The sequence below is a fragment of the Papio anubis genome, chromosome 15, assembly GCF_008728515.1.
Source record: "Papio anubis isolate 15944 chromosome 15, Panubis1.0, whole genome shotgun sequence".
NCBI classification, from domain to species: Eukaryota; Metazoa; Chordata; class Mammalia; order Primates; family Cercopithecidae; genus Papio; species Papio anubis.
In genome coordinates, this window is record NC_044990.1 from 55,462,778 (window position 1) to 55,474,910 (window position 12,133).

General features: G+C 41.9%; 2 protein-coding genes across 5 annotated transcripts in view; both read left to right on the plus strand.

Moving 5' to 3' along the window:
• The window catches only part of LOC108582779 (formin-like protein 18), a 7,770-nt gene extending 4,968 nt beyond the window's left edge, over positions 1 to 2,802 (plus strand). The window contains exon 2 of the mRNA XM_031655917.1: positions 2,657 to 2,802. Coding sequence (XP_031511777.1) covers positions 2,657 to 2,714 — 58 coding nt within the window. The 3' untranslated portion in view covers positions 2,715 to 2,802. The remainder of the gene's footprint in view (positions 1 to 2,656) is intronic.
• CLN5 (CLN5 intracellular trafficking protein) overlaps positions 1 to 12,133 on the plus strand; it is a 101,830-nt gene that overhangs the window by 39,334 nt on the left and 50,363 nt on the right. Inside the window, exon 4 of one of the 4 annotated variants that reach the window (XM_031655915.1) lies at positions 11,894 to 12,091. The exons of the other annotated variants lie outside the window; for them this stretch is intronic. Within the exon in view, the coding sequence (XP_031511775.1) occupies positions 11,894 to 11,937 (44 nt within the window). The 3' untranslated portion in view covers positions 11,938 to 12,091. Of the gene's footprint in view, positions 1 to 11,893; positions 12,092 to 12,133 lie in introns of those variants that run through there. 4 annotated transcript variants of the gene reach the window in all.

Below are 12,133 nucleotides of genomic sequence, written 5' to 3' on the forward strand. Positions count from 1 at the left end.
ATGAAAAAGTTCAGATACCCAGCACTTTGGGAGGCTAAGGCGGTTGGATTACTTAAACTTAGGAGTTTGAGGGAGGGCAACATGGGAAAACCCTGTCTTTACCAAAAATACAAAAATTAGCCAGGTGTGGTGGTGCATGCCTGTGGTTCCAGCTACTCAGGAGGTTGAGGTGGGAGGATCGCTTGGGACCTGGGAAATCCAGCCTGCAGCGCAGTGAGCCGTGATCATTGTGCCGCACTCTAGCCTAGCCTAAGTGACAGAGGAAGACCCAATCTCAAAAAAAAAAAAAAAAAAAAAAAGAAAGAAAGAAAAAGAAAAGTAAAAGTTCAGATAGAGAGAACTTAATTACAGAAGTAACTGTTTAGTTTTTGAGTAGAATTTAGAGGAAAGATAGAGGGCCTGCAACAGTCTTTCCTTCCATCAAAAGATTCACAAAATTTAAAAAGACCTTAAGGGAAATGATAAATGCCTGGGTACTACCAGTAAGACATGGCCTCAGAGTAAGGTTCAGATCAAGAGTCCACCTATTGGACGTTAGAACAATTTCAGGTGGTACCTCTTAGACCATCTTAGCTAGTTAAGAGATCTTTTAAGGATTTTATGTGTATGCTCCCTAGACTTCTAAGAATTTTAAAAGCATTGAACCATAGCATCTTGAATCTCAGCCCTACCAGAGAGGAATATATCTCAAGGAGATTTATGGGTGTGACTTTTTTCTGAAGGAGTGAACCAAGGTAAGAGTCATAGGAAACATACAATATGTTTAAGAAAATTGTATTAACAGAAACACTGTGAATTTGAATAAAAGATACAGAGACAGTTGAAAATGAAGAGTCCTTGGGGCTCCCATCTTCTGTCATTTAAATATAGGTCCATAAAACAACTTATCAGCAATCACAGACCGTTTCTTATAAAGAAGAAATGGTGACTCAGAGTGCAGAGAAAGGACCCAGAGGGCAGAGCCAAGAGCTACTGAAAGTCACTTCCAGGAAGCAGGACTGGGCCGTAATTAAGAAACTAGTTACATGTTTCCAGGTAGATTTCAGAATCACCATGGACAAGTGACTGCTATTGTTTCCTCTTCTCTCCTTTATAAATGGGAGAATTTACTATGGTATGCCTATTTCACCATTGTATATTGGTTCCATATGAGTAGATCACGTGTCTCTTTAGTTCACAAGTCTTTAAGAGGAAATGCACTTGAACATGGGCTGGACTTTGTGATTTGCTCCATCATGAGAATGTAAAGGAAGTAACATTCTAGGACTTCCAAGGCTAACTTATGAAAAGCCTTGCAGTTTTTGTCTGGATGTCTGCATCTCTTGGCATGTTTCTTCCTTAGCGACTCCCTCTTGGAACCCAGTTGCCATGCTAATAAGAAGTCCAAGTCACATAAAGAAGTGTGCTGGTTTACAGCCCCCGCTGAGCTCCCAGCCAGCAGTCAGCATCAACTGCCAGCCATGTGGGTGAGCCTTCTTGAGCATCTGTCCTAGTTAAGCATCCAGATGACTCCAGCTCGGCTGCTATCTATTTGCAAACACAAATCCAAACTGAGAATCCACCAGCAAAGCTCGGTGAACCTACAGAACCCTGAGAGACAATAATGAAATACTGTTTTAATCCATTAAGTGTGGAATGCTTTGTTATACAGTAGTAGATAACTGGAAGATAGTTAAATTCTAAAGACAAGAGAAAGAATCAGTAAGATAGGAAAAATAAATAGAGGAATTAGCAAAAACAAAAACTGGTTTATGCAAAAGGCAAATGAGGTAGACACATGTCTGGTCAAATTGATTAGTAAAAGAAGAGAAGTTGGAAATTAACAAAGTACAGAAATTTTAAAAAGGGGAACTAATATAGCTGCTGTAGAGATTTAAAATACTAAAAATATGTTATGAATAATTATTAACTAATAAAATAAAGAGCCTAAATAAAATGAATAAATTCTTTTAAAAATAACAGGTCAAAATTAGTAACAAGGAGTAGGGAATTTGAATTCATTATAAACATTGAAGTAATTATCAAAGCCTTTTCCTCCCAAATAACCCTAAGCCCACATGGAATTAGAGATGAGCCTTATCAGATTTCTAAGAGTTTAATCCTTTCTTTCTTTTCTTTTTCTTTTATTTCTTTAATTTTGTTTTTCTTCAGACAAGGCTATGTTGCTCTGTTGCTCAGGCTGACCTCAAACTCCTGGCCTCAAGCAATCCACCTGCCTCAGCCTTGTAGCTGGGATTATAGGAGTGTGCCACCATGCACAGCATGACCTAATCCCTTCTTATACAGTTGAGAAAAAAGATAAAGAAATAAAGTGGTCCAAGTCATCTTAATGAAGCTAGTATAATCATGATTCCCCAACCAAATAAGAAAGGAAAACCATAGCCCCATGGCCCACAATGAAAATAAATGCAAAAATGCTAAAATAAATACAGGTTGAGCATCTTTAATCCAAAAATCTGAAATCTGTAATGCTCCAAAATCCAAAATTTTTTGATTGCTGACATGACTCCACAAGTGGAAAATTCCACACCTGACCACAGTAAAAATGCAGTCAAGACTTTATTTCATGCACAAAATCATTTAAAATAGTGCCTAAAATTACCTTCTGGCTAAGTGTATAAAATGTCTGTGTAACATAAATGAATTTCATGTTTAGGTTTGGGGCCTATTCCCGAGATATCTCATTATGTATATGCAGATATTCCAAAATCTGAAAAAAATCTGAAATCCAAAAGACTTCTGGTTCCAAGCATTTCAGGTAAGAGATACTCAACTTTTATTAGTTAATCAAATACAACAGTGTAACAAAACCAAGAAATAAATAAAACCAAAACAGTGCTAATAACATGCCTGATCCTCTTTGTCCTCTTTTTCTTTTCCCACAGCATATATCACTTCCTAGCTTATTAGGAATTGTACGTCAGTTGTTTAGTATCCATCTCCCACCTGGAATATAAGCATGGCAAAAACAGGAATCTGGCCAGGTGCAGTGGCTCCTGCCTGTAATCCCAGCACTTTGGGAGGCTGAGGTGGGCGGATCACCTGAGGTTAGCAGTTTAAGGCCAGCCTGGCCAACAAGGAGAAACCTCATCTCTACTAAAAATACGAAAACTAACTGGGTGTAGTGGCAGGCACCTGTAATCCTAGCTACTTGGGAAGCTGAGGCAGGAGAATTGTTTGAACCCGGGAGGCAGAGGTTGCAATGAGCTGAGATTGAGCCACTGCACTCCAGCCTGGGTGACAGAGCGAGACTCCGTCTCAAAAAAACAAAACAAAATGAAACAAACAAACAAACAAAAAACATGAATCTTAGTCTGCTTGGTTCACCAATCCTAGGCTCCTAAAACAGTCTGTAAATGTTTCTTCCAAGGAGGAAAGAATGTGGCAAAACAGGACTTACATTTTATTACATAGTGTAGTTACCTAGACTTAACCCAAAATAAACCAGTCCTGAGGAATAGATAGGGACTTAGATGTCGCAGAGGAGGGAAGAATCTTAAGAGGCGAATGGGAAGATGATGAGTGGACACAGTCATAAGTAAGTTTATGAGTCAGAGGATCCATATAATACAAAGAACCCTGTTCTTTTGTGATTCACCAATTTCTCATGTTCCACAGTGAATGGTAAACCTCTTTATAGAAACAGGGGCCATCCAAGCTGGGACAGTCTTTCTGCTGGGAATTTGGAATTAATACCGGCAGAAAGAAAGTAGTCTGTTCCTTGGGTGCTTAGACTTGTAACACATCAACCCAGGAGCTATAGGTAATCTTTTTACCACATGGCCTGCAAAGCAGAGAAAGGTGCCCTGCACTGAGAAAGAAGAAGAGAAAACAGATACATAGAGAGGAACTTGAGGAGAGATGGAGCTGGAGCCACCAGCCCTGGTTCTGCTCTATTCCCACAGACTGGAAGAGGTAGTTCAGCTCTCACATATTTTTTTCTTGCTTTTCAAAGTTCTTTCGACTTTGTTTTCTTTTGCTTGCAATCAAGACTCCTTACCATTGCAAACTTGATCTGGAAAGGCTGCTCCTTGGATCTCAAATGATGTTGCTTTTCACTGAAAGGTGATCATGGAATTTGGTCTTGCTGTGTCTTGTGTCCGGGAGTGGGGCCTTGCATCCTCTCCACAGCTGCCCTTTGACCAAAGATGATTCTGCCTGGTCCTAAAGGGGTGCTGGTGGCTGTGGATGGCCCTGTCTTGGATGGAGCCCCAGAAGTCACTGGGCATGACTACTGCCCCTTTTGAAAGATTTCCTGTTTTCCAAGTTGACAGATCAACCACAGGGGCTGGAGGCAGGGAACCGAAGACCGATTTATGCCGACTTCCTAGAACGAAATCAAACTTAAAGACATCACTAGAAGAAAGATGCATGCAATTCTTTCCTGAGGGGCTGATAAATCTCTAAAGAGCAGTTAAGTTGGGGAGGAACAGAGCTTTTCACCCAAATTTAGTCATTCCTTTGAGTCATACAAGGCAAGGGCCTTATGGACTCAGGGTTTTATGAGGAGAATGCTCCACATGTACTTTTCCACTCTCTGATCTCTTTTTCCTGAAGCTCTCTTCTTTCAGGTCCTTTAGTGTGGTGTCACCTAGGCGTCTTCTCAGGCTTTGAAATTTTGAAAGCCTCAAGCCTCCACTGCTCAGTCAAAGCTGCTCCAGAGTGGGATGGAGAAGATGTGGATTGGGTTGGAGCTCAGGTTTTGAGTCTCATTCTGCCATTTACAGGATACGCAAGCTTGGACAGGTTACTTAACTTCTTCATGTTTCAGCTTCCTCGTCTATAAAATGGGAATAAGGCTGCTCACGGTGGCTCACACCTCTAATCCCAGCACTTTGGGAGGCTGAGGTGAGAGGATTGCTTGAGCCCAGGAGTGCAAGGTGGCAGTGAGCTAAGAAAGTGCCACTGCCCTCCAGCCTGGGTGACAGAGTGAGAGCCCATCTCTAAAATAATAAAATAAAGTTAAATGGAATAATAATAATATATACCACATAGCGTTATTGTGAAAATTAAATGTGTCAACATCCATAGAAAAAAAAGGTCAGTAGCAGGCGCACAGTAAATCCCCAGTAAATGCTGGCTACATCATTGTTACTATTGTTACCAGTAGAGGGTGTCCAGGTTCTTGGCTTCTGGAACAAAGAATTGGACAAAACACACAAAGCAAGGAAAGAATGAAGCAACAAAAATGGAGATTTAATGAAAACAAAAGTACACTCCACAGAGTGGGAGTGGGCTTGAGCAAATGGCTCAAGAGCCTGGTTACATAATTTTCTGGCGTTTAAATACCCTCTACAGGTTTTTCCCATTGGTTACTTGGTGTACACCCCATGTCAATGAAGTAGTGGTCTGTGATCAGTCTGATTGAATGTGGGAGGGGACCAATCAGAGGCTGAAGGGAAGTTACAAAGTTACATTTTATGCAAATGTCTGAGTGGTTGTGGAAAGTGACCAACCAGAGGCTGAAGTTACAAAGTTATACTCCCATACAAATGAGGCCTTGGTCCATGGCCAGCCTGATTGGTTGTGGGAGGGGACCAATCAGAGGTACTTTTAAGTTTTCATTTGCCACGCAGAAACGGGGGTTGCAAAGGGAGTAGCCTTTGTTCCTTCTGTTACTTAGGTGTGGAAAGTTGGGGGTTTCCTTTTGATTTAGTTCTAGGAAGTCAGCATGAATTGGCCTTGGGTTCCCTGCCTCAGGACCCTATTCTCCTGTCCCACTATTACTTTTGGCCCTAACTCTACAAGTGAGGACAGCAGTGGCTGTTTCAATCTAGGCCTTCACAGCCACAAGAGCTGTAATGTTTTCTCTCTCATTGGCTTAAGCAGCAGGAACACCACCAAAGGGGCACTAACAGCCTATGTGAAAAGTGTTTTTCTTGCCAGGACTGGCTTTGTCCTTGAAAAGCCGTAACCTAGGCAAGCGCTAAAATGCTCTTGACTATTTTCTGGACCTGGCATGCATTTCAAGAAACAGCACACTAGCTGAAAATGGTTCTCTTTCAGCCTTGCAGATGGAAAAAAGATTCTGTTAAATTTCAAATTGCTCCCTCTACTCCCTTCCAATAGAGGATGGTTTCCCATTCATTCTACCATTGTAATACAGCATCCCTGACAGATGTCTATCAGCCTAGCCTCTGTTTGAATAGCTCCCGTGATGGGCTCACTAGTTACCAATAATATTTGTTTCACTGCCAAGGATATGTGTTCCACAGGGCTTCATTAGAATATTTTTTTGTAGGTGTAACCAAAAGGGATTTCTTTGTTATTTTCACCCCTGGCTTTTACTTTTGCCTTTAAAGTAAAAGATATTAAGCCATGCTCCCTTTTTAGGCATGTGGCATTTTTCCTATATGACATTCAGGTTTAAGGACCTCAGCTCCTGTCGTGTCCACTTTGTCAATCAGTTCCATTCTTGTTGGTGAAAACTAAATCCAGAAGAGCAAAAATCTCTTTCACTGCCTGTTTTTCAAATGTACCCCATATTACTTCACAATGACACAGATACGATTACTTTTGATCAGGCCCCAAATTGTGCATAGGTTTTGAATGTCCATTTGCACACAGTTTACTTACTAAAAGGCATGGACATTGATACAGTTTGGTTTTGTGTTCCTGCCCAAATCTCATGTCGAATTGTAATCCCAGAGTACTGGATCATAGGAGTGGTTTCTAATGGTTTAGCGCCAACCCCCTAGTGGTTCTAACGGTTTAGCACCATCCCCCCAGTATTGGCTGTTTAAAAGTGTGTAGCACCTACCTCTCCCACCCCACTTAGTCTCTCTCTCCTGCTGGCCATTGAAGATGCCCTTGGTTCCCCTTTGCCTTCCATTATGATTGTAAGTTTCCTGAGGCCTCCTCAGAAGCAGAAGCCTGTACAGCCCACAGAAATATGAGCTGATTAAACCTCTTTTGTTTACGAATTACCCAGTCTCAGGTAGCTCTTTATAGCAGTGCAAGAACAGACTAATACAGACATCTTGAGCTTCAGCTGGAGTTATTCTTTCCAGGTGGGCACTTTCACACAGCTCATTAATTGACCCCCAATTGACCTTCTTCTACAATTCCATCAGATTTTCTTATTTCCTGTTCACATCCTCCATGTGGACATTTAGGAATTAAACACCATACACACTTGCAGCATTGTTTCGTGCTGCCCCTTCTACTTGTCTGATAGATACGACTCTTTGAGACAAAGTGCACTTTCTAATTAAAGTACTTTAGTGCTTGATTCTTTCATGTAATATCTTGGATATAACCGTGAGATTGTACTTCTTTGTGTTAAAATGTCCAGGTTCTTAATACCCCTTGCAGTGGGACACCAACATTGGACCCATTTTTCGATTAGTGTACTTGGGAATTACCGGACCCCTTCTCTTCTGGGCCTTTGCATGAGGTCCCTCATTCTGTGTGTGAAGCCAGTGAATCTCCTGCTAAATCCCCTTTCTAGGCACTAGGAACATATTTCTTCTCTTTCTAGGAACTCAGCATTCTGGTATTATGTGCTGTGCTCCATTAAATTAAAGGTTTTGTATTGACGCTACCTTTATTTGTCACCAAACACCAAGTCATTTGTTCCCACTTCAATAATTGAGGGAAGTAACTGATGTATTTGCTGGGCCTTGGAAGGCTGGTCAGTGTTGTTCATCTTCATAAAGCACGAATTGCAATTATTCCTCTTGTTCAAAAGCATTCAGTGCTTCCCTCTTTGCAAGGTTGAAGGGAAATTCTTAGGCCTGCCATTATAAACTAATGTATAATCTGGTCTGTATCCAAGTCATCTTCTATGACATTATTATTTTTTTTTTTGCTGAGGTATAATTTATTAATTTTTTTGAGACGGAGTATTGTCTTGGTGCCCAGGCTGGAATGCAATAGCATGATTTCAGCTCACCGCAACCTCTGCCTCCCAGGTTCCAGCAATTCTCCTGCCTCAGCCTCCCAAGTAGCTGGGATTATAGGCGCCTGCCACCAGGCCTGGCTAATTTTTGGTATTTTTGGTAGAGACAGGGTTTCACCATGTTGGCCAGGCTGGTCTTGAACTCCTGACCTCAGGTGATCCACCTGCCTCAGCCTCCCAAAGTGCTGGGATTACAGGCATGAGCCACCATGCCCTGCTGAGGTATAATTTATAAACGGCGAAGTACACAAATCTTAAGTGTACGGTGTGATGAATTGCTACACTGTCCGTGCCTGAGTAACCACCATCCTGATTAAGACAAAAAATACTCCAGTAACCCAGTGATCCCTCATGCACCCTCCTAGTCAATGCCCTCTCAAAGGTAACCACTATTCTGAATTCTATCATCATACATTTTTGCCTGTTTTTAGAACTTTACATAAATGGAATCATACAGCATGTGCTCTGCAAGTCAGCTTAACTAAACCCTTTTCATTGTAAGCCACCTCTTTGTGTGTTAACTCTATCTAGGATTCGATTGCAAACTCTTCAAAGGAAGGAAGTGTCTTTTGTAACTCTGATTATAGCCTTTATCAATTCTTTCTGAGATTACAGCCATAACTTCCTAACTGGTCTTATCCAGGGGTGTTGTTTTTCAAACCACCTTCTGACCTGCTTCCTGCCTCATCTTCCTAGAGCACACATTCGTGCATGCCTCTTGCTTAAAAAAAAAAAAATTCCAAAGATGGATGATAAAATCAAACTGTTGAGAATGAGATTCTAGGCCAGCACTGTTCATGACAAATGCGTGCAAGCCTCATATGTATTTTATGTTTTTCTAGAAGCCACTAAAAAAAAGGAACAGGTGAAATGAATTTAAATATTTTATTTAACCCAGTATAGCCAAAATATTGTTTCTCTGTGTAATCAACATGAAAAATTATTGAAATACTTTCCATTCTTTTTCTTGGTGAGACTCAGTGGCCTCATCTGTAAAAAGATAATATTTTGTAGGTTTGTGGAAGATTAACACATCATGATGCTTGTGAAGCCCGTTGTATTCCTTTCCTATTGCTGCTATAACAAATTGCAACAGACCCGGCGGCTTAAAACAGCACATTTACAATTGTATAGTTCCGGAGATCAGAATTTTGAAATGTACTAACAGCAGAGTGTCAGCAGAGCTGCATTCCCTGTGGAGCCTCCGGGGGAGAACCTGTGTTCGCCTTTGCCAGCTCCCAGAGGCTGCCTGCATTCCTCGGTGCTTGGCCCCTTCCTCCATCTTCAAAGCCGACAGTGTAGCATCTTCAAGTCTCTATCTCTGGCCTCTGCGTCTATCCTCACATCTCCTTCTCTGACCGAGACCCTCTTGCCTCTTTCTTTCCCATATTAGGACTCTTGTGATTACATTGAGTCCATGGGGTCAATCCAGTGTACTCTTCCCATCACAAGGTCTGTACCCTTATTCACATCTGCAGAGTCCACTTGCCATGTAAGGCAGCAACTTCACACACCCCAAGGGCTCAGACGCGGACAGATTTCGGGGGATGGTTATTCTGCCTGTCATGCCTGTGCTGGGCCACCATAAGCCCTCAATAAATGCTTTGCCTTATGGTTATAAAACCTGGATTAAGGTCCTTAATAACATTGCATTATTTACAGGATTCTGTATTTGTGTTCCATGGCTGTCTCAGTCTAGCACCTGGCAGAGTGCGCCGCACATCTTGACAGACTCTCATGCAGTTCATTCATCAAGCACCTTCTCTGTAGAAGTCATGGTTACTAACCCCCTCATGAGAGTGTACCGTCAAGTGTGGACCTAGACCAGGTGTTCAAATATTTATTAAATTAACAAAGCAAAACAGCTTACCTGATGCTTCTGAGGAACACGTTAATGCCTCAGTTCTCACCATCATCTCTCCCTGGAATGCCTTTTCCCATTTGACTTTTTCTTTCATAATTTTTCTTCACTGTAACTCCCTCCAGTATATATTTTTTTATAGTCTTGTTATTTTTTTCTAAGCCACCCTAAGACATTTGAGAAATGAGGCGATAAGTCAGTCATTTAAAATGTATTACCCTCCTGTGTCAGGCAGGTCCTCTAGGAAGCAGATGCCAAGATTAAGTGAGAAGTGCAGAAAATCTGTTGGGGGTAATGCCTATGAAAGATGAAGTGGTGAGGGAGCAGGAGTGGGCAGGGAGAGCCGTTAGACTGTGATGCAGGTCTGGCATCTAGGAAAGAAGAGAAGGAAAGATTGGGGAGGAAAAGCCTCCGACTGCAGGGCAGCTCTAAGGCAGTCTCAGTCAGCCTGAGTTCTGATGCGAGACTGCCCACGCAGGAGTGCCGCTTGTGCAGAAATGGCCAGGCCCGAGAACCCCAGCTGAACTCTATCACAGGCTGGGGCTGCCCTGGAGGAGTGTGGCATTGGGTCATATGTGGGGGTGATTAAAGCTGGAGGCTGTCAGCTAACTGGACTCCTTGAGGTGGGGCCTCCTCTGAAGGGAGATCTGGGTGGTGGTACCTCCCGACGACACTGAACACTCCTGGAGTCACATGCTGTCTTGTCCCCTGTGCAGCCTTGGCCAGACAACAAATGTCCTGTTACTACAGGTTGAGCATCCCAAATTCGAAAACCTGAAATTTAAAACTTTGAGTACTGTCACACATGACACCCAAATAAAAGGCTCACTGGAGCATTTTGGATTTCAGATTCGGTATGCTCAACTGGTAATGCAAATGTTCCCAAACCTGAAAAAACCCAAAATCAGAAACACTTCCCAAGCATTTTGGGTAAGAGATTCTCAACCTGTATTTCATAAATTAGTACTTCTTTTCATAGAACTAGCAGTAATGTAACAATAACTGCATGATGTGATAGAGCTTGGTCTTTAAATCTAGAAAGCTGTGAATTCACATCTCAGGATTTTTTTCTGAAGCTAAGCTACAGCTGGAATCTAGTGCAAATAATTTCTTTAAACAGCCAAAATGGGATTAATAATGTTTTACTCTCAGAGTTGCTGGGAGGATTAAATAAAATGCCTAAATTCAGTGCCTGCCCTTTAGGAGGTATTGAATAAATGTCCTCGCCTGTGCTCTCTCTTGAATAGTTCATTGTGGGATAAAGCACTTTTGTATATACTTTCTCATTTGATTTAGATTTGGCATAATTTCTAATAAATTGAGATTTTAAAAGGTATGGGCTGACTCAAGGCCACCCAGGCAAAAACAAGGCAGAGCCAAGGCTTGAATTCAAAGCTGCTGGTTTCCATCCCAGCAGTCTATGCACTATCGGCAGCTTTCAGGAAAATGAGCCGCAGTGTTCCATCATACAGCCAATAGCAGAAACACGTGATGATGTATAGGTAGAATATGGTGACACAGTGGGCAGGGAGATATAATGGGCTGAAAATCTGAAAAACAATACAAATTACTAAACATTCTGAATGAGAAGTGAATAAAGGAAGTATTGCATTTATTTTATCAAATAAACTTGTTGAGGCTGGGTGCGGTGGCTCACACCTGTAACCCCAGCACTTTGGGAGGCTGAGGCAGGTAGATCGCTTCAGCTCAGGAGTTTGAGACCAGCCTGGCCAACATGGTGAAACCCTGTTTCAATTACAAAAATTAGCCAGGCATGGTGGCTCGTGCCTGTACTCCCAGCTACTTGGGGCTGGGGTGGGAGGATCACTTAAGCCCAAAAGGCGGAGGTTGCAGTGAGCCGAGATAACGCCACTGCACTCCAGCTGGGGTGACAGAGCGAGACCCCGTCTCAAAACAAACAAACAAACAAACGAACAAACAAAAAAAAACCTCAAAAAACCAAAAACAAAACCAAATAAGCTTATTGATAGAATAGGGAGATTTTAGGCCTAAACAATCTAGCCATAATACTAAGGAAAATTTCTTTTCCTAGGCTTGAAAATATAACAGAAAAACAATTTCTTTCCAGAAAGATTCACTGACATCTACCATTGTGATTCTGTTTTCTGCAGGAGACAGAAACACGCAGTGTTTGAAGGATGGTCCTTGTGTGTAGGATGCTTGAGCTAAAAATGCCTGCCAAAGCCACCCCTTCCTGTGCTTTGTCATAATTTATTCCTAAGATGTTTATGTTCTCCGGTTTTAAGGTGCTAGAGATCCTGACTAAAAGTGGCTTCCTCATAAATGAAGATAAGTTAAAGTCATTGTGAGTATACACTACAGGGCTTTGTTGCTTTTATCCGTTTCATAAC